The following is a 20,258-nucleotide window of genomic DNA, read 5'->3' as shown; positions in this document are numbered from 1 at the left end:
TTTTGAACAAGTTGCTACAAAACAGAACAACTCCAGAGGACGCTCATATATATTTGATACGTTGTCGAAATATTTACTGAGTCAATATTTTTCTTGTTAGTTGTGTCGAGTTGAGTGCACACAAACTAATGTGAAACAAATTTTTGGTTTTTGGGGAGACATTTTGGTAAAGAATTGATAAAGAAGTGATTTAAGGCGACGCTTTAGGAAATTTTTGATTGTCATGATGACTTTTATATTAAAATAAAATGAAATTAAATGATCACTAAGTTAGTTGTAAATGCCTTAAAATAAATAAAATTCAATAATTTTAAGTTTAATTTAATTTAGTAAATTCAAAATTTAAAGCGTTGCCTTAATTTCTTAAAGGATTGCCTTAAATTCAAATATTTGTGGTTCAGCTTCTTATTTCTAATAGAATTTAACATGAAACAGATTTAGATTTTTTTAGTCTGTCAAAGAATGGCGAATCAAATTAAAAGAAAATTAAAGCATTGCCTTATTTTTTTAAAGGATTGCCTTAAATTCAAATATTTATGGTTCAGCTTCTTATTTTAAAGGATTTCTTAATTGCAAATATTTGTGGTTTAGCTTCTTATTTCTAATAGAATTTAACATGATACAGATTTAGATTTTTTTAGTCTGTCAAAGAATGGCGAATCAAATTAAAAGAAAATTAAAGCATTGCCTTATTTTTTTAAAGGATTGCCTTAAATACTGAAATTTGGCTATTCAATTGATCTTTTGAATTGAATTAAATTAACAATGGCATATATTTAATAAAATTTATTTGGCTTGTCATAAAAGTACAAACTAAATATAAAAAAAAATAAATTTAAAGCGTCGCCTTAAAATTTTAAAGGATTGCTTTAAATATGATTTTTTCGTATTTCAATTCGTTCAATTTAAAAATTCATGCTCTATTTCATAAAAATCTACTTTAAAAGTACTTGACATTTCAAAACTGCTTACCTAACCAAAAAAGACATCACCATAACTCTTCAGTAATGCACTTTTAACCACAGTTCAACTATTAAATACCCCTCATAAGTGCACTTACTTGCCATGTAAAAGCCAATGATATATTTTTCATATCGATTTTCTGTCTGTCTTGTGTTTGAATAATATTGCCGCTTAATGTGTTTTTGACAACAATTTCTTCAAATAATAATTAGATCGTTACTTTTCTTGTCTGTCATCCATCTCCTTTCACAAAAGTTCATTTTTCTCTCATCCCTTTGTTTGTTTGTGCCAACTCGTCAAAGCACAAGGTACATTCGAACGAAGAAAAGTTGTCAGAAAATTCAATATACATGATAAGGCAAATTTTCATTTAATTACCATTTTCCGATTTGTTAGCTTCCTTTTTCATTTTCCAACCTTTACCTACCCGCAACTTTGTACATGTTGGCATTGCGTTTCGTGTAGGTTCTGCCATCGATCATTACTCCTTGCTTCGTTGTTAGTTTGCTAGATTTGTATGTTGTCTACATCATTTTCTAAACTAAACTTAAAGCAAATCAATAATTCACATTTGTATGCCTTGTATTTTTAACCTGACGTTTTTTTTTTGCTTTTGTGTAAAATGAGAAAGTTTCGTAAAGGAAAGGTTGGGAAAATGTTGTTTAGAAATTGTGAGTGAGTGAAATGTGTTGTCGGGCAACTTTGTGTTTGTGCATTAAATAGAGCGCATAACCATTAATATTGACCATTCGGGCATGAAGTGGTGTTAAAGGTGAGTAAATTTCGGTCTACCAATTTTCCATGAGCTGTTTTTGTGTCTGTGGGAACTGACCAGACGAAGGAAAAGTAATTACAAACATTAATCTGGTAACATCCAGTAAAGATCCATTGTTTCATATGAAGAAAAAAGAAATCTTTGACCTACTTTCATTTACTGCGAAATGCGATAAAAGGGGGAACTTTGATCATAATGACAATCAATTACGAGCTGAACGTTACTCAAGCGTCTCTTTTGTTCGTCTTAAGAGCTTTTAATTATTTCGCCGTTCAAATCGCGCGCCACTCTACTTTTCTATCGCCATTTATTTATTTTGAATTTACGCCGAGGGTAAGGGCAACGAGAAAAGGTACCCCACAAGATATGTGAAAAGTATCACGTACACGTTTTTTTTGTTACTTCGTTACTCAAAGTGAATGCAAAATGATTTCCTCTCGCGCGCGCAATACATTTTCTCGGAAATGAATCGCAGACACGTAAGTGCTTACTTTGGGAGAAAAAAAAGGAGGAAACGAGGAGACTAGTTTTATGTTTAGCTGTTTTGGAAGAAGGAAAACATTGTTCACGTGACGAGATGAACGTTTTATGCTTATTGGCTTACGTTGTGTGAGTGAAGATGATGATGACGAATAAAGCAGGGAAAGTCGATATTTATTGTTGGATGTGGATAAGTGGCTTTTGTGACGCGCGCGAACGAGAGATATACGGAAAGAAAGGTAATTTTTTTCAACAAAAAGTTATTTTGGGTGCGTAGCGTGCAGGTTTGATTTATGGAGAAGAATGTTTTAGTAATAAATTTTTTTAAAAAAGATTTTCTTGAGATTTTTACGACCTTTGTCAGAAAGTAAGGCATTTACTTTTTTGCTTTTCAGGGCTCTAAAATATTTTTTTGGTCTGAAATTTTAAGGCTTTCAAGAGAGTGCCTAGTTAAAGACTTAAGTTCAGAAATTCGATGTCAAATCTCTTCTTAAATGAAGTTTTTTAATTTAAAGCGTTGCCTTAAATTATTGAGGAATTGCCTTAAAATGAATTTTTGGTTCGTAAAGGCCCTAATATTGCGTAAAAAACTTTTTTCGGATCAATTTTTGTGTGAATCTCTAATAAAAAATTAATCAGTTTCTCAGAAAAATCTAAAATATTAGAGCGTTGCCTTAAATTTTTAAGGAATTGATTTAAAAATGAATTTGTGGTTAAGAAATGCCTTCAAATAGCCTAAATTAGTGTTAATCTGAATAAAAAAAAATTTGCGTTAGAAAAAATCCTTCGATCAGATAAATCTAAAAATATAAAGCGTCGCCTTAAAATTTTAAAGAATTGCCTTAAATATAAAATTTTAGCTATAAAATGCATTCAAATGGATAAAAAATATTTTTTTAAAATCAAAATAATTCTTCTCAAGTCAAATTTAAAACCTTTAACAGAAATTATCAACCCTACCACAACTTTTTATCTTCATTTTCCTCCAACAAATTCACTTCCGCCCCTCCATTCACCGATTCCATCACTTTTGATGACTCAACAAAATACCTCCTATCATTAGAGGATTAATATTCCCCCGAAAATTATCCTCCTAATGCATGAATGACGAAGGCAATTTAATCGTGATCTGTTTTAAATGCCATCTAATCCATTAAAATTCTATCGTCTGTTAATCTGCCTTCAGTCGTATCCCTTTTCAATCAATGAACTCCACGTGTCTCTATTTTTTTTGTTTTTTTTGGCATACACTAAAAAACAATGAAGGTAATTGCAAAAGGGATCGCAGACAGACAGACATTTGTCATGGGAAAATCTCCTTGTCATGGCGGGATTTTTGCATGAAACATGTCTGATATGAATCTGAAAGAAAGACAGAAAAGAAAAAATCATAAAAAAAGTTGTTAATGAGGGAAAATGTCACGATCACGACATTCTGCATGGTTTTTTTTATGCGAGAATCCGAGACAAATTATGCGTCGCGATGTATGGCGTGGATAATGGCGCATTAGATGGAAGTCGGGTGTCTCCCAATGGTGGTTTTTTATCTTTTTTTCTACTTTAAGAGTATAAAAATAAAGATAAAAAATTGCTGCGATACTTATTCAACAATTTTTTTCCTTTTTTTTTCGTGTAAAAGGTCATTAAATGATGCAATAGAGACTACCTCACGTTGCTTCTGTGTACCGCTTCTAGCGAAAATGTTAAAGATTCATAAACTTTTATTCATCTTTTACTCTTATTATCACACCTTTTCACTCTCTTTTTCCTTTTTTTTTTGAAGGTGAATTCATAACGAGCATTGATGTGAATCTTGACCTTTCCCCTAACAATTTTTGCACATTTTTAATAAAATACCAGACTTCTCCATTTTGCCTTCAAATTCAAGCAAAAAGATCTTTTATGGCAAAACTCATCCATCACGTTACTCGACACTCCTTTTTATCATCGTCGTCTGAGTCAATTAATCCAATAAAACAAATCGGAAAAACTTTCGACAATTTCGCTCATTAAACGATTTTTTTTCGTCGTCGATAATCTCTGGCAATTTTTGATTTATCGCTTTGCCATGATCCGATTATGCATGGTAATAATCGTGAAATTGCGTACACACTTTTTTTTTTATTGGCGTAATAGACTCGGATTTTGCGAATACAGACTTCTGATATGCATAAGCCTATTATCGTCGTCGTTGCTGGTGGCATCTTGCTCTTCCTACCGAGACATGTTCGTTTAAATTTTGAACGATAAACTTTTTTTTTTTGCGAGCGAGCGAAACAAAGACAGACATTGTTAATTACATGTTTAAAGTTTTTTTTTATGTGTTTTTAGCGCAGCGTGTTTGTTAGATAAAGTGTTTGCTTGCTCATTTTGCGCGTTTATGGAACAAAAGGAGCGAAATTAACGGGTTTTGTGGGGGATGAGAAAGCGATAGGAAGTTCGCTTAATTGCCGATTTGAAACTTTTTGAATGGGTGTTTTGATGGGAAATGAATGTTTAAAATTGCTAAAGTAAGTTTTTTGATGGTTTTACGTCATTTTTAAGTTAATAGAATTTATCTAAGGGGTTTGGGAAAATTTTTTGTGAGTAAAAAATCTTAAATTGGAAGAGATTTAGAAATATAAAGCGTTGCCTTAATTTTTTAAGGAATTGTCTTAAATTTTTTGATGGGCTTACGTCAGTTTTAGACCAATAGAATATTTCTGAGGAGTTATCAAAGATTTTTTAGTGAATTGCAATATCTTAAATTGAAAGAAATATATTGCACTTAGAAATTTAAAGCGTTGCCTTATTTTTTAAGGAATTGCCTTAAAATCGTCATTTTTGACCAATAGAATATTTCTGAGGAAGGAAGATTTTTTAGTGAATTGCAATATCTTAAATTAAAAGAAATATTGATCTGATACATTTAGAAATATAAAGCGTTGCCTTATATTTTTAAGGAATTGCCTTAAATCTTATTTTTTGATGAAAAACTCACGAAATTTTTACAAAATTTTCATAAAATTTAAATTGGAGAATAATAATTAAATTTCTTACATTTTTCTTTTATTAAATATACTAAAAAGTAATAAAAAATCATTTTTTTGTAATTTTAATTAACAATAAAAAAAATTTCCCTTTTTTCGACATTTTTAAAAAATATTCCTTTGTAGAAAGGTCAATTTTTACGCTTTTTGAACTTCATACTTTGACCAAAAAAAGAAAAAAAAACTAAAAATGCAATTTCAAAAGAACTCTTTTAATTAAAAATATTTTTTCAAAAGCGCCAAATAAAGCTTTGTAATACCGTCAAAAGCCAAAAAATGGCTTTCATTAATATTCTTTTGATAAAAAAAAATTCATAAAAGAGTTTGCGTATCACAAATCTTTTTTTTTCTTTTAATAACATAGTCACCATTTAATTTATATCTAAAGAAAAAAAATAATTATTAGGTACAAACTTTGCTTTTATGCACTTTGCTCTTTTAGAATTTCACACTAAAATGCATAAAAGGTGAAAAGAACTTTTTTAATTAACTTCATAAATTTATTTAAAAATTAAAATGAAAAAGGTGACTTGCTTGCGATTTCAAAAGGGCGATATAAAGCAATTGTTCTGTCGACACTTTTTGCTCTTGACTTTTTTTTTTTGAATAAAATGTGACGTAATTTTAAATGAAGTTGTCAGAAACAGTGAACGACCTACTTTTTCCACTCTACAAATTTTCTGATGGGTACTCATATAATTATCTTTTTCCTTTGTAACTGCAAGAAAAAAAAACATTAAGAATTATCTCATGATTTTATGCAAATAAAAACTTTTTTTTACGCAACAAAAGCCACGCAACGTCCTTGAAAATTTTCATCTCTTAAGAAGCGGAAATTTTTTTCTACAAATTTTTTGCCATCATAACAACGTCTTATGTCTCATGTTCTTTTTATTAACGTGGATTATTTCTTGTCGAAGAAGAAGAAGAAAAAAAAGAAGATTTTCTCACTTTGGTTTTATTTACAGAGCAAAGTCCCTTCAGGCTAAATTACCACAAAAATACGATACACAGACGACAAGATAAATTTTATTTGAAGCTCGAAACACAGAAATATGGTTCCATTAAATGCTTTGTTTATCACCACAACCACAAACTTCCCCAAGGATTAACCTTTATGACACACATAAGGAATCAACGTTATGCCTGGAATTCCCCAAATGAAGAAACGAAGACAATAAAAGCGTCTTTTGTGTTCTTTGAAGACTAAATTTTAATCAAAAAATTGACTCTGGGATCACTTTTTGATTAAAATTTGCATTCAAAGTCAATTTTTTTGATAAAAATTCCACAAAAGACGTCATTTTTGTCGAAACAAAACGAAATTTCAAACAAAAATACGAATGAAGAAAGAAAAACAAAAGTCGTTTAAAAGCGAAAGAGATAAAATGGAAACCTTTTGTGGCTTTTCACTTCATTCATCAACGCACATTGTCTCTATTATCAGTTGTATCCTTCCTCAAATGGAAAAAACAAACATTGCTCAAGGCTAATTAATGACTGAGTCACTTGACTTCCTTCGTACCATCGACATAAAAGTCATTTTTTGATAAAAGTCGATTCGTTTCCCGATAATTTGTTGTACAAACAATTCATTAATTATTCAAGCGCGCCAAACTTTGACCTAATTTTCATCTTTTTTTTCCTCTAACCGGCTTAAAAACACTCAAAAAACGGTGTAATGTGAGATAATCAAACCCACGCGACGTCAGGCATCAGATAACGTTACGACGACGACACAATTACGACAAAAAAAAAGCTTTTTATCGTTTGTGTGTGTCTTTATTTGTATTTATTGCTTCATTTTTTCGGAGAATTTTTCCCTCTATAAATAAAAGAACAGTCTTTTTGTTTATTTAGGAAATGTTGAGTAATGTGGAAATTTGTCTTTTTTATGCCACATTGTGAACTCGAGTGAAACGAAGGTGAAGAAGCGCACGCGGAGTGTGAGTGATTAAGAATTTTCCTTTGAAATTTTATTACTTTACTGCAAGGAAAATTTTTGTAGGCCTAAGCAAATATTTCAGTTTCATATCAACACGTGTCTCTTTCAAGTGAAGTGGATTGATGCGAATTAATTAATTGGGGAAATGTTCGTGATCGAAAGGTGTTATTAATAGATTTAAAATGGGTTGTTTTGCGGAACGGTCCAAAGATTGAAGGATTTTGCGTCACGATTTGACATTTTTCATTAATTTATTTAATATTTCGTGGAAGGTTAAGGGATTGAAAGTTACGAGGAAATCGGATTTTAATGGATTGATAATAATTGATTAGTGATTATTTTTTTTTAAATATTTTAATATAAGATTATAAATAAATATTTTTTATTGTTTTATTTTTAATTTTCGACGTAGTTTTAATTTTTTTTATTTTTATTAAAATTTTAAATTAATTTTTTATAAAAAATTAAATTAAATTCATAAATATTTAATTAAAAAAAACATTTTAAAATTGTTTTAATTTTTTTAAATTTTAAAATTTCATTTAAATTTTTTTTTTTTTTAAATATTTTTTTATTATTTAATTTTTTAAATATTTTTCTTACATCTTTTACGTTGTTTTAGATTTTTTTTCCTTAAAAATATAAAACTTCATTTAAATTTTCTATTTTTTTTAAATAAAAATTATATTATTAATTTAAAAAAAAATAAATTTAATGATAATTTAAATTTTTTTTATTTTTTAATTTTTTAATAATTAAGAGTAAGAGTTTCAAATAATATTTTTTAAAAAAATTATTTTTGATTTTTGACGTAGTTTTAGATTTTTATTCTAAGAAATATAAAAATTGATTCTAAAATATAATTTGAGAAAATTAAAAATAATTCATTTAATTAAAATTATTCATTTTTATTAAAACAAATTTTTTAATTTTAATTAAATTAATTTTTTTTAATTAATTAATTTTAATTATTTTATTAATTAAATTAAAATTAAAGTTAATTAATAAATAATTAATTAGTTAATTTTTTTTAAACAAATTATTTTTATTAAATTTTGAAAATTTAAAATTCAAAGATATATGTGTAGGAAATTAATTTTTTTTAATCAATAAAATTATTGAAAAATTCCATTATTTTTTTTTAAATTTTTTTTTGCCCGAAATTCTCATTTAATCAATATTTTATTAAAATTTTTGATAAAATTTTATCATAAAAAGTTCAAATTTTTACTTTTATGATTTCTAAAAATATTTGTTAACATACATTTTCACCTCAAATACTAAAAAAATATGTTTAAACATAAAATTTTATGTAAAAATCCCATCAAAATTGGATTTTACTACCTCACACCCAACTTCATACGTAAACATCAATACTTTTTTTTTGTCATAAAAACTTTAACTTATTAACTCAAAAATGCTTGAAAATCCTTATTTTCTCATGACTTAATGTCCCTTTTCCGTGACATGTGCCCAAAATGTGATTGTCATTGCCGCCATCAAATCATAAAAGAAACTCAAATAAAAAAATGTTTTTTTCTCGACAAATCATGAATAAATAAAAAACTGCCCATAAAATCGTTTTAAAGAAGGGACTTGTCTCGTGCAAACAAGCATTTTGAAAAAACGGATGTCATTGCATTGTCATTTGTCCAAGATTGGATCTGAGGAACAAATTAGGCAAAAAGCGAACAAAAAGGGTTCCCGAGTATCAATAAATTATTTAAATAAGGGTCGAATGTCGTTCACGAAAAAAAAAATCACTCTTTAAATTTAATGTCCTTGACTTTTTTTTTGCTGTTGTGAGAAATCAAAAAGTTTTTATCCTTCTTTCGTGTTTTTTTTTTCACTTTAATTAAAAGGAAAGTTTGGAAATGTGCACGAAAGTAGAGAAAAAAAAGTTTAGCAAAAGAATAATTAACCTCTCAAGTTTGGTTTTGGGTTTAAAAGTTTTTTTTTCTCTCTTTCTCTCTCGTAATTTTATTGAAAGACTAAATGAATAAAGTTTTTTTTGCCTTTTTTTTGAGAAAATGGAATTATTGTCATGACTTAACACCTCTCTTACCAAATTTTTTCTCCTTTTTCTCATTACAGATTGTCGTCATCGTGACGCACTGGAGCCGCTTGTCGCTAAACGGCAGCCTTCGACGCGAGGAATGCCGTCACTTTGCGCCCTGGGAGTGTACATAACGCTCCTCGGGCTCTTGCTGTGCCACAGTTGTACGGCGCAACAAGGTCCGGCGCCGCAAACGTGCCCCGCTGCCAGCGAAATTTCGCCGTGCGCCTGCCAAGTGAAGAAAAATGGCTTGGATATTTTGTGCGAAGCGACAGATGTGGGACACATTACGCGTGCCATGAGCGCTTTAAAAGGCAAAAATCCGATTATTTTCTATTTGAAGTTGCGACACAATAATTTGCCGAAGTTGCAAGGATTTCTGTTTCTCGCATTGGATATTCGGCATCTGACGATACACAATAGTAGTTTGGCGGCAATTGAGGAGACGTCGTTGAGCTCGTTAGGTAAGTTTTGAACAAAATTATCAATTTACGGAAGAGATTGGTTTTTCAAGGGATCAGAAAGACCCCTTTGGAGTCAAGTTGACCCTTTAAGAGTCAAATTTGACAATATTGATACATCAGGAGTCAAATCTGACCCCTTAAATGAATTTTATGATCTCTTAAGTCTTTAAGGCATCAAAAAAATTCACATAAGGGGTCAATTTGACTTCTAAGGGGTCAATTTAGATCATAAGGGGTCAATTTAACCTCATCATAGGTCTAACTGATCACTTAAGATGTCAATATGATCCTTTCAATTAATAACTTCAAAAGGGGTCAAGTTGACCTCTTAAGCTCTTTTTAGTTTTGGGAGTCTTTGAGGTCAAATTGACCCCTTCTGAAAATCTGAATTGAACCTCTTGAAGGGATCAAATTGACTCCTTAAGTGAATGTTTTGATGCCTTAAAGGTTTAAGAGATGATCCCTTTAAATTTAAACTTATGGAATCATAGAATTCACTCAAGGGGTCAATTTGACCCTTAAGAGATCAATTTGACTTCTAAAGGGTCAACTTGACTCATAAGGGGTCAAACTGATCCCTTAAAAGAGGTCAAATTGAACCCTTAAGCTTAAGATGTCAATTTAATCCCTTAAATAAATCACTTCAGAAGGGGTCAAGTTGACCTCAAAAGCTTTAAGGGCTTAAGAGGTCTTTTGAGGTCAACTTGACCCCTTCTAAACTTTTCAATTTTACCTCTCGAAGGGACTGAATTGACATCTTAAGGGATCAAATTAACTCCTTAAAATAAGTTAAATTAATCCCTTAAGCTAAGGGGTCAAAAAATTCACTTCAGGGGTCACTTTGACTCACCCGTTCCTCGTCAGGTAGACCAATCATCGCCAATTTAACTTTTTGATTTGTTTGGATGTCTGCATCGTCTCGCAGTAAGCAAATGTGCGAGCAACCGTAATAGATTCAAATGACTCTAAATAATGAATGAAACGTAATTGTGTTATTCACCTTCGTCGGATCATTTTTTCGACTGTTTTTGTTGTTTTTTTGTTTAGTAAAACACCTAAGTGCCAGACATGAATAATGCAAAGAACATTCATTCACGGTGTTTTTGTAGTTTCATTTTGGCACGAACACTAAATATTTATTTGCACAAAAGAACGAGGAGGCGCGATGAGAAAAACTGAAAAATACGCGTGAGATAGTACCTGTTGTTTTAATTTGACAAGCAAAGTATGTCATAATTATTATAATAAACGTTCATAATGGAAAATTTCATTACTTTATGCTAATTTTTTTTTTGGGATGGAGTCGAGTTAAAAGTTTTTCGCGTTATGAGAATCGATTCATTTTTCGCGGTAATTTTGCGAAAGAAAATTAAAATTAAGTCAGGTTCGGGTCGTGTTGCGAGAAAAGTTTTCTCTTGTTATCAGTTTAATGGGTTTAGTGTTAATTCGTGTTTTATTTTTGCATGTTTTGCAAATGTTTTGGAATTAACTTCATGAGAAATAATTTTTTATGCAAGTTTTGAATTTTACTAAATGAAGAGTTTTTAATAAATTTTTAATGAAATTTTCACGGAATGCCTCATTAAAAATTTAAAATATTTTTTTTTAATTAATTGAAATTTTTCATTAAATTTTTTCTAAGCATCTTTTCTCTTCTAATATTGAATTTTAATTTAATTTAACTTAATTTTTATTAAATTTTTTAAAATTGATCGTGAATATCAAAAAATAATAAAAAAAAATAAAATAAAAATTAATTTAATTTAAAAATGGAATTTAATTTATTTTTTAATTTTTATTTATTTTATTTTAATTTTTTTTTGTTTTAATTTAATTTATTTTTTTTAATTTAATTTAATTTAATTTATTTTTTAATTTTTAAAAAATAATAAAATAAAAAATAATTTAATTTAAAAATGGAATTTAATTAAGTTTTTTATTTTTATTTATTTAATTTTTTTAATTTAATTTAATTTTATTTTAATTTTTTTAATTTATTTGATTTTAATTTTTTTTAATTATTATAATTTAATTTTTTTATTTATTAATTTAATTTAAATTAAATTCATTTTAATTAAAAAAAAATTAATTAATTTTTAAAAATTTTTAATTCTTAAACTTGAACCTGGCATTAAATTAAAAACTTTTCAATTATTTTAATGCCTTATTTTTACTTTAATTTCTCAAATTGGTTGTTGATGAAAATATTTCTCATTTTGCTTTCCTTTGTTCTAAAGTGTAACTATTTCTCTATTTTATTGTAAAAAAAACCACAAAAAATGTTGATTTGACATTTATAACAGTCAAAAAGCAACAAAAAAAACTATTCATTACTAAAATTGCACTCCAAACAAAGCAAACTCAACTTCATCACAGCGTGAAAATATCCGGTTGAAGAATTTTAAAAATTATTTTTCCCCGTTATTCATTGTCATCGTCATCAAAATTCCAATTTACAAAGAATTTTTCAAATAATTTTTTTTTTAATTTAATTTTTACAGGCAAAGGTCTCACACAACTCGACGTTTCGCAAAATCAATTAACCAAAGTACCATCGACTGCGCTGAAAAATCTGCACCATTTGCTGATATTTAACGTGAATCACAACAAAATTGGACAGATACACGCAAAGGCGTTCGAGGGTCTCGATACTCTGGAGATTTTGACGATGTACGAGAACAAAATTAATTTAGTCGAACCCGATGCGTTCCGCGGACTCGAAAAGTAAGTATGATTGATGATGATGATGGGGCCGTATTAAAATTCAATTTTTGTTGCTAAAGGAAACTGAAACGTCTCAACTTGGGCGGCAATCTGCTACAACAAGTGCCACAACGTGCATTGGCGATACTGGATACGCTGAAAAAATTGGAGATACAAGAGAATAAAATTAAGAAAATACGAGAGGGGGATTTTGAAGGTAAGAAAAAAAAAATTTTTTATGAAGAAAAGTTTTTTAAATTGATTTTTTCAGGATTACGCAACTTGGATTCCCTCATTTTGGCCCACAATCAGTTATCGGAGGTGCCTGCCAATGTCTTTCGTCATTTAACTCTCTTGAATTCGCTCGAGCTCGAGGGAAATCAAATTAGCGTGATCGATAAAGATGCATTTGCCGGATTGGAAGGTAAGTCCTCATCTCACCCCGACAACCCTTCAAACCATAAACAGCAGAAAAAAAGTTTTTTTTATGCAAAACTGACATAAAATGATGAGAAAAGTTTTTCTTTATTCTATTAGATTTTTTTTTTCGCAAAATGCATTCAACACGTTTAGCAAGCTGGTTTTCATATAAAATTATTATTTTTCGTTGCACTGCACTTCAATTAGAGAACGAGAAAAATATCGAGGGAGATTCTGTTGACGCAGATTGAATTTGCTCCGGGCATCGCATCGAATGCTAAGTGATACAAAAAATAAATTTGTGTTATTAAGATAAGCTTTTTTCATGTCTGCATATTTTTCTCTGGCTCAACATTTTTTTCATATTATTATTTTTTTGCTTATCAGACATGAACATGAGAAAGATGACAAAAATATGAAAGAAATCGTATTAAAAAAAGGCTTATCTGGAAAAGTTCAAACCAATATTTATAATGTGATAAAAAAAATGAAAAAAGATTGGGACAGAAAGTTTTTCGTTTTTATCACGTAAAATTATTGGCATGTTTTCTACTTTAAAAATCAATATTTAAGGTCAAATAAATTAAGATTTTCATGAGAAATCAAGTTTCATGTAAATTTTAATTTAACAAAAAAATTAAATTTGCATCAAAAGAGCAAAATTATGTTCAAATAATGCTTCAAAATTAATTATTTAGCAGAAAATTGATTTTTTCAATAAAATAATTAAATTTTTTTTTGCATTTCTTTAAAAAATTAATTTTTTAAGAGCAGTTGAGCCCAAAAATCACTCAAAATGCGCTTTTACTGCTGCCAAATGAGTCATTTACTGTCTCGAGCAACTTTGATATTTAATTTAAAAGGTAAACGTGTCGATTTTAATTAACTGCAAAATCCTAGTAAAGCTTCGTTTGCCAGCAATAACATTCAAAACGAGAGAAATACGAGACAGGCACGTTGAAAAAATATAAATTCATGTACTGCAAAAGTTCAGTAGCGATAAAAAAAATGGATACACATGAAAAATAAAATTGAAACTCGTGTGTGAGTTTTTTTTCCATAAAAATGTGTTAGGCAGGAAATTTTTTTGTATTTATTGAAACATGTTGATGGAGGAAGACTTGTGCAGTAAAAATGCGGATTTAGAGTGCATTTTAATCAATTTTTTGTTGATTGGCAGTCATTCAATTTCAATTTTTAGATGAAATAATTTTAGTTTGTTAAAAAATTTTGGCTTACGTAAATTTTTGATGGTTAAAAGTTTAATAAATTTTTATTTTTTTTTTAATTTTTTATTTTTTTTTTAATTTTTATTTCAATAATTTGATAAAATTTTGAAAAAAAAATTTTTTTATAATTTAAATTTAATTTTAAATTTTTTTTAAATATTTTTTGGCTTTTATTAAAAAAAGATTTTAATCAAATTTTTATTTTTCTTAATTTTTAATTTATTCATAATATATAGCTAAAAATAATTTTTTATCAAGATTACTGTCAAATTTTAAAAAAACTTTTTCGTTTATTTTTTTTTAAAAAATAATAAAATTGATTTTTTTTTAAAGATTATTTTTTTTGAAGAGCAAATTTTCTCATTAATTTAAAAGAAAAAAAATTCAGGCACAAAAATAAAATATCTTGCGATAAAGCATTCAAGTAAATTTAATATTTTTGTCCCATTCTCCATTAAATTTTTAAAAAAAATACACTTGAAGCCCAAAAACTGACAGACAGAATCTCCCTGCCCAAACCTCTAAATTTTAACTATCAAACGCGATTTCCAACGGATATGACTGAACAGCATGAAACACTGGCATGCTAATCTATACTTGCGATACATGTTACGATGTTAGAAAAAAAATCGCTGCCTATGCAAAGAATCGTGAAATTTGAACGGAAACGAGACTCACCTGGAAACGGAACCGAGAAAAAAAACTTTTTCTTTTCGTAAAAGCTTCCGCTACTCTCACATTTTCACTTAAAATTTCCTCCTTTTGTGAACTTTTCAGTATTTTTCCACAACTTGTCAAAATAGCTAGAAGTGTTTTTAGAAAACACAAAGTGATGGAAAATAAATAAATAATTCAATTGTTGCATTTTCTCGTGTGTGACATTTGCGGGTATACGGCGAACATAAAAGTTTCAAAAAGTCAGAATCAATAAAGACATGAATGACACAACGTTACACTGTGGGTTATTGTTGTGTTTCCCTTTGCTGTTTAAAGGCATTTTAAAGTGTGTCTTGTGAGTGTGTTTGTGTTGCTCTGTGGCAGAGCAAAGTTTGTTTCTCGGTTGTTTTGTATTCAATTTGAATATACAAGTTGTGATACTTTGTAGCTGCTTTTTATGTTCGGTATACTTCACACGTGACACGCAAACATTATTACAGCAGGTTTAATGAAATTTTTCAAGAAATACAAAACAACCTACGGAGTGAAAGGGTATGAGATTGGTTCCTTAAGAGATTAAATTGATCCCTTGGAAGTCAAATGAACTTCTTTTTAAGGGATCAGTATAATCTATTAAGGAATCAATTTGACCCCTTTAAGACCCCCTGATGGGAATTAAGCATCTTTAGTTTCAAAATATTAAAGATGCTCTTTTCCAAAGGGGGTCAAATTGACCTCTTTAAGGGGTCAGATAGATTGCTTAAGGATTCAATTGATCCCTTAGAAAAAAAAATAAACATCTTCTTAAGGGATCAATGTGAATCCTTAAGACCCATTCGGACCTCTTTAGAGGTCAGATTGATTCCTTTTAAGAGAATCGATTGATCCTTTAGAAGTTTAAGTAACTCCTGAAAGGATCTATTTAACCTCTTTGTAATCAATCTGACCCCTTTAGAGGTCAAGTTGACCCCCATTAAAATTGACCATCTTCAGTCCCATAATTTAACCAAGAGGTATCAAATGAACCTTTTTGAAGAATTTATTTCTTGGGACTGAAGATGGTCAATTTCAAAGGGGGTCAAATTGACCTCTATAGGGGTCAGATTGATTACTTAAGCCTTAAGGAATCAACCTCAAAAGATCAAAAGGGGTAAAATTTATCCCTTAAGAGGTACCATTAACCTCTCAAGGGATAAATTTCACCCCTTTTAAATCCGTAGCAAAAACCGAATGAAACGAAAAACACGTCTGCATCCATGAAATCGGCTTTGAATGATGTCTTTATGATGTGACTTTATTCCGAATTCATCAAATAATGGAGACGTCTGGTACTTAATGAAGTCTCACAAATAAATCGTCAACCTCGAACACGACATGTAACCTGTTACTTATTACCCGTCATGTTTTTTTCCAAACAATATGAGGCAAGGAACATTTTTCTTCGCTTTTACATGAGAGATAAAAGAAAATATTCATAAAAAAAACTTTGCTTTCTTTCCTTCGTTTGTTTTGCTTAATACACTCATCACATCTATGTCACTCGAAGTTTTTTTTTTACAAATTTTTTTTTGCTATGTGTGAGGAACGTGCCTCTAATAATATAATAAAGACGTTCCCTGGCAAAATAAACACAGAGTAAACAAAGTAAGAGACATAATAATTTTGATAGTCGCTCGTAGTCAAGAAAAATGCTAGAAGACAGACAGATTGTAATGGAAAAATATAATGTAATGTTTACTGATGATACCTTGTTCTTCTTCGTCTTCATCTTTTTCTTCGGCACAGCAAATTTTCTTATCTCGTTGTCACTGCCGAGTTCATGTTGCGTTAGGCAAAAAAAAAAATTCAACAACAAAAAAAAGTTTAAAGAAATGTCTTTTGCAGAACGTTGTAATGAATGAATATCAAGTATATTTCATTCTGGGGTAATGAAAAGGAATAAGATAACGCACTGCGATGAAGGAAAAGCAAGAAAAAATCTTACCCAGGAGATTTTATCTTGAAGTTCATGTGGAAACATTTCTACAGCCAGCAAATTAATGAAAATGTAAGAGTTGCAGGACTTTAATGGCACTCCAGACGTATTAAGGCAAAGAGGAATGGACGGTACTTTACAAGGGGTTCTTCAATTTCGAAAATTAAAAGTTTAAAGCTCAGAATTGTACTTTTTAGATAAAAAAAATTCATATTTTTTCAACGAAACTTTAGTTAATGTAAAAATTTTAAAATTCTTAAATTTTTGACATTCTGTAGCACCAAAATGCATTAAATGGCTACAAAAAATTAAAAAAAAAATATTTTTCAATTAAAAAAAAATATCTAAGTTTTTGTTTTTAAATTAAAAACTTTAATAAACTTTATTTAATTTTTATTTAAATTTTATTTAAGTTTTATAAATTTTAAATTTTTATTTTTTTTTTAAATTTATAAATTTTAAATATTTAATAAATATTAAAAATTAATTAAAATTTTAATATTTAAAAATTCTTCTTTTTAATTTTTTTTGTGAAAAATTTTAATTTTCAAAATTAATGTATAAAAATATGTAAAATTAAAAAATATTTTATAAAATAGTGAAATTCTTGATAAAGTCAATATATTTTAAAAATTTTTTTGAAAATTAGCCAAAAAAAAAATATTTTTGATCAAATTTGATCAATTTAAGGCTAAAAAGGTTTAAAACCTGATTTTATAAAAAAAATCATATGAGCTTGAAATGAAAATTGTATCTACGTCTCCATTTTCCCTCTTCCTACTTTGTCTTGAAAATATAAATTTTTTCTGAAAATTATTAAATTTCTAAAAAAAATAATTACAAAAAAATATATCATACCACAACGAACTACCAAACCAGATTAAAGATGCGTGATCAATAAAAATCCATTTTCCTTTTCACACGATACTTTTCACATCATTTTCTTCATCACGACACGATTTCTTGCACAAAAACTTTTCTCTCAATGATTTTTCTTATGATTTTCTTCTTTTCTTCTCTTTTTTCAGAAAACTTGCAATATTTACGGTTGGGCGATAATAATCTCCATGTGATTCCAAGCGAAGCACTCAAGCCGTTGCACAGACTCCGTCATTTGGATTTGCGATCAAACAACATCAGCGTAATTGCAGAAGATGCATTTGTGGGATATGGTGACTCGATTACTTTCTTGAATTTGCAGAAGAATGAGTAAGTTTCTTTTATTCATTTCCCCTTTTTTTTTTTTTTTTTTCATCTTTTGTTGTTGAATGACGACGCGACACAAAAGAAAAATTCAGCAAGTTTAACAAAAGACAGAAAAAACAACGCAAGGGACATGCAAATAAAGTTCGATATTGCAACACAAAAAAAAATGAGAAAACAAGAGCTTTGGCACGTATTTTCATCTTGTGGCCTGCAGTCACATACATTGCATTAAAATGACCGATATCATAAATCAAACAGATATTTTACGTCTTTTATGGGCTTACGTTGCATCGGACGATGTAAAAACAGAAAATCTCAATGGAATTTGGCAGCAAATGTGAAAAATGATCATTTCATGTCTCTTTCATTGAAATATTTCGGTTTTTATTAGTTTTTGGTGAGCAACAGTTGATGATGGGCACGTTTTCATTGAGAGTTTACCGAAGGGTTTTTCCAATGATGAAAACGAGTTTTGCTCTTTGCGATGATGTAATTTGTCGGTGATTCGGTACATTTTTCTTCTTCATGTAAATGAGTCACGATGATGTCCTGTCCAAAAAAATATCTTTTGAAAAAAAAAATGCAATAAAATAGGCTGTTTTCGGTATTTTAAGCTTATTTGAGTTCAAAAAGTAGCGCTAAAATAGTAAAAAAAAAAATTCAGAAAATTATTAAAAAATTATGCAACGGCTAGTTTAAAATAAAAACTAAAATAATTAATTAATTGCCAATCAGCTAATTCTTGACATTGCCCAATTGTTAATTCGTTTGTTTACTACTGGAATTTCGACGAATTGAAAATTAATTTACATTGAGGTAAATTTTGTGCCTATATTTTAAAAAATAATTTTTATTAATTTTGTAAACTTTATAGATCTAAAATTTGTGAAAAAAATTTTGATTTTCGACCAAAAATTCAAAAATTGCTTGAAAATCGCCAAAAATCGAAGTTGAGGTGAAATTTAAAAAAAAATTTTTTTTACTAGGATTATCGTTCGTTATCTCAAGTAGATCATTTTTCGCCAAGAAACATATACCCGCAAATCTACCATTGCCTCAGAAAAGCCAAAAATATCAATTTTCCACGTCTCGAATGGTTCAAACATTCATTCAATAATTTTATGAACAAAAAAAAATTTAAAAAAATGTCAAGCAAAGCTGAAAAATTTGTTTGCGATATTTGCAAAAAATCTTTCAAGAAACCCGAGTTGAGAGTTCACATGGAAATACATTTGAGTGACCGCATCAAAGATCATCCAGACAGCAAAAAATGCCAACATTGCCCGAGATTTATCTTAAAAGAAAACATGAGGGAACATCACTTAAAGAATCACAAACAGCGAAAATGTGAGGAGTGCGGAAAATGTTTCTACAGCAAAACACCTTTTTTCGCACACAAAAGAACTCACAAAGAAAAGAGATTCGCCTGTGAGGTTTGTGGATTGAAATTATCTCATAAAAAATCCTTACAAAATCACTTGAAATCTGTTCATATAAAAAGTGCTCCGCAGTCAAAATGTGAATTTTGTGACAAAATAATTTTGACCGGAAGTTTAAAAAAGCACATTCTTAACGTACATGAGAAAAAATTCAATTTGAATTGTGTTGTTTGCAAAAAAGGTTTTCCAAGCTCAATTCATTTACGAGATCATCTGGCCTTGCAACATTTAGAACAAGAACTTTACAAATGCGGAATTTGTGACAAGAGTTTAACAACGAAACATGGCTTGGAGAAACATGTCAGAGAGATACACGAAAAAAATGTTATCGCAAAATGTGACAATTGTGGAAAAACTTTTGTGCAGTTGAGTAACTACAAGAGACATTTGAAGATGCACGAGACGAAGCCGTTTAGTTGCGATCCTGACTCATGCGGCAAATATTTTGAAACAAAAGAAGATCTGGAGAAACATCTTTTGAAACGTCATAAAAAAATTAGAAAAACATTGAGTTAATTTTAGTTAAAAAATTTATGAACTTGAATAAAAATTTCGTCTCAAATATTTTAAACTTTTTTTTTCTTGAAAAGGTTTATTTATTTATTTTAACAAATTTTTTTAACTTAAAGTTATATAAACAAACAAATGTGTCGAATTTCTTTGTTTTGCTCATTAACATTCTCATGCATAATAACTTTGAACTTTTTTAAACGAAAAATTTTTATCTTTAAAAAAAATTTGAGGATATTTTAAATTTTTTATTGAAGTTAAAGAATATCTCAAAAAATGATAAAAAAAAAGTTATGTTAAAATTACCGTAATGTAGATAATTCTTATGGAAAAAAATTCGTTACAAATTCAAAAAATGCTAATAATTAATGGAACATCAATTTTGAAGTTAATAGAACAATATTTTT

General features: G+C 28.9%; 2 protein-coding genes across 2 annotated transcripts in view; both read left to right on the top strand.

Moving 5' to 3' along the window:
- The window catches only part of LOC134831458 (leucine-rich repeat-containing G-protein coupled receptor 4), a 49,631-nt gene that overhangs the window by 25,665 nt on the left and 3,708 nt on the right, over positions 1–20,258 (top strand). The window contains exons 3-7 of the mRNA XM_063845188.1: positions 9,287–9,712; positions 12,214–12,436; positions 12,496–12,632; positions 12,687–12,839; positions 17,725–17,905. Of these exons, the coding sequence (XP_063701258.1) occupies positions 9,349–9,712; positions 12,214–12,436; positions 12,496–12,632; positions 12,687–12,839; positions 17,725–17,905 (1,058 nt within the window). The 5' untranslated portion in view covers positions 9,287–9,348. The remainder of the gene's footprint in view (positions 1–9,286; positions 9,713–12,213; positions 12,437–12,495; positions 12,633–12,686; positions 12,840–17,724; positions 17,906–20,258) is intronic.
- LOC134832404 (PR domain zinc finger protein 5-like) lies at positions 18,136–19,879 on the top strand. The gene is made up of 2 exons (XM_063846415.1): positions 18,136–18,201; positions 18,889–19,879. The coding sequence occupies exons 1-2, from the start codon at positions 18,136–18,138 to the stop codon at positions 19,855–19,857; spliced, it is 1,035 nt and encodes a 344-aa protein (XP_063702485.1). The 3' UTR covers positions 19,858–19,879.

The sequence above is a fragment of the Culicoides brevitarsis genome, chromosome 2 (assembly GCF_036172545.1).
Source record: "Culicoides brevitarsis isolate CSIRO-B50_1 chromosome 2, AGI_CSIRO_Cbre_v1, whole genome shotgun sequence".
Lineage (NCBI taxonomy): Eukaryota > Metazoa > Arthropoda > Insecta > Diptera > Ceratopogonidae > Culicoides > Culicoides brevitarsis.
The sequence above is the reverse complement of the archived record's forward strand: the minus strand, read 5'-3'. Positions and strand labels throughout refer to the sequence as shown.